We start from the raw sequence: 1,920 nt of genomic DNA, 5'->3' as shown, positions 1-1,920 counted from the left end.
ACCCGACTGGACCCGACTGACCCGACTGAACCGACTGAACCGGCTGGACCCGACTGAACCGACTGAACCGGCTGGACCCGACTGAACCAGCTGAACCCGACTGAACCCGACTGAACCGGCTGGACCCGACTGACCCGACTGAACCGACTGAACGGGCTGAACAGGCTGGACCCGACTGAACGGGCTGAACTGCAGTGTCTTTATTTCAGACCTGCAGAGCAGCTTTAGAGCCACTGGAAAGAAAATCTGTCTCTAATCTCAGCAGCACGCTGATGATGGTGTTTCCACGGTGATGGAGTTTCCACGGTGATGGAGTTTCCACGGTGTTTCCACGGTGATGGTGTTTCCACGGTGTTCCATGCTGATGGTGTTTCCGTGCTGATGGTGTGGCTCTCGTCCTGCAGCCCCTCCTCCCGGTCCGCCGGCCTCCATCCAGGCTGCGGCTGACGCAGCGAAGCTGGGCACCCAGCAGGCTCTGCTGGAGCTGCTGAGCAGCATCGACCTGGACCGCAGCATGGCGGCGAAGGAGCGGAGGCGTCTGCTCAGGCAGTTCTGCTCCGCCCATCCAGAGATCTTCCACCAGTACTTTGGCGACTCCGCCGCCTCTCAGATCTAGTCAAACTTTGATTTCCTGCTTTTGAACCGTTTCTGGATCCTTTCAGTGTTTTCTATGCAGTTTCTGCTTCCTGGATTTCCCATGCATGTTTGCTTGTTGACTTGCTTTATTTTCTAAGATTATTAAATAAACCTTATTGATTTCCACAAAGAATGTAGCCGTCAGGTTTTTGCTAGCTCTGCTAATCCAGCTCCTTTGCTTTTGCCGCTCCCTCTCCTATCGGTGGTTTGCATCATGAAGCCTCTATTTTTTTACGATTCATTCAGTTTTTCCAGTAAAATTCAAGGACTTTCAAGGTAAGTTTTTGAAACTTTTCCAGCACGTTGGAGATTAAAAACAGTACATTTTAAAGCTGCAGGCGGTGTTGGAGGCCCTTGCAGCTCAACGCGGCGAACAGGGGGCTCCAGCAACGCCACCCTCTCACTGACGCTCTGGCACCTTCCCTCACCCGTCCGCCAGGCGAAACACACCGATGTCTTCAGCGCTCCCTGACGACGCACAAGCGCAGTGGGGCTGACTTGCAATTTCAAGCTATTGGGCTCGTTAGAGGTTAACAGGTCAATCCTAACACCTTTAGAAAAAATGGATCCATCCATCCATCTTATCTGGGGTCGGGTCTCGGGGGCAGCAGCTTCAGAAGGGAGGCCCAGACTTCCCTCCCCAGCCTCTTCCAGCTCCTCCAGGAACCCCAAGGCGTTCCCAGGCCATAGAGAGACATCGTCCCTCCAGGTGTCCTGGGTCTCCCCTCCTCCCGGTGGGACCTGAACTCCTCACCAGGGAGGCGTCCAGGAAATAGAATGATGAGTGTATGATTGAGAGCAGTCTTTCTCTCACTGTGGTCGCTGGACCATTTGTGGTGCGAGGGACCGCAGGAGGTGGTCAAATAAACCCCAAAACACAACAATGATGAACGCTGTGTGTGCTGGGGGGTTTGAGTGGATGGATGGATGGATGGCAGAGTATAACAGGGAGTCCCTAAGAAAGGGCTACCCTAACCCTTTCTGGGATTTGGGGTCAAAGTTCAGGTTCAGGACGCTAATCAGCTGCTCCCACCTCGTTGCCATGGTTACGCATTAAATTTGTCCAAAAGCAAAAGAAGTAAAAACCAAATGTGCAAACTGGTTCTGGGTGACAAATTAAACCAGGTTTACCAGTTATTGTTCCTCTGGTGCTGGAAATGACCCCACCCTACCATCAATCCCAACCCCAACTCTTTCCCCAACTCCCTACTCCAACCCCAACCCCCTACTCCAACCCCAACTCTTTCCCCAACTCCCTACTCCAACCCCAACTCTTTCCCCAAC

The 1,920-nt window shown here is 53.1% G+C and overlaps 1 protein-coding gene across 5 annotated transcripts in view; it reads left to right on the top strand.

The window, feature by feature from the left end:
* The window catches only part of LOC103464229 (DEP domain-containing protein 7-like), a 9,365-nt gene extending 8,602 nt beyond the window's left edge, over positions 1–763 (top strand). For 2 of the 5 annotated variants that reach the window (XM_017304968.1, XM_008408196.2), the window contains one exon: positions 405–763. In XM_017304968.1, coding sequence (XP_017160457.1) covers positions 405–616 — 212 coding nt within the window. In that variant the 3' untranslated portion in view covers positions 617–763. Of the gene's footprint in view, positions 1–209 lie in introns of all 5 variants that reach the window. The other 3 variants (XM_008408198.2, XM_017304969.1, XM_008408197.2) reach the window with 3 other exon arrangements.
* The last annotated feature ends 1,157 nt before the right edge of the window (positions 764–1,920 follow it).

Source organism: Poecilia reticulata, linkage group LG5 (genome assembly GCF_000633615.1).
Source record: "Poecilia reticulata strain Guanapo linkage group LG5, Guppy_female_1.0+MT, whole genome shotgun sequence".
Taxonomy (NCBI): Eukaryota; Metazoa; Chordata; class Actinopteri; order Cyprinodontiformes; family Poeciliidae; genus Poecilia; species Poecilia reticulata.
The sequence above is the reverse complement of the archived record's forward strand: the minus strand, read 5'-3'. Positions and strand labels throughout refer to the sequence as shown.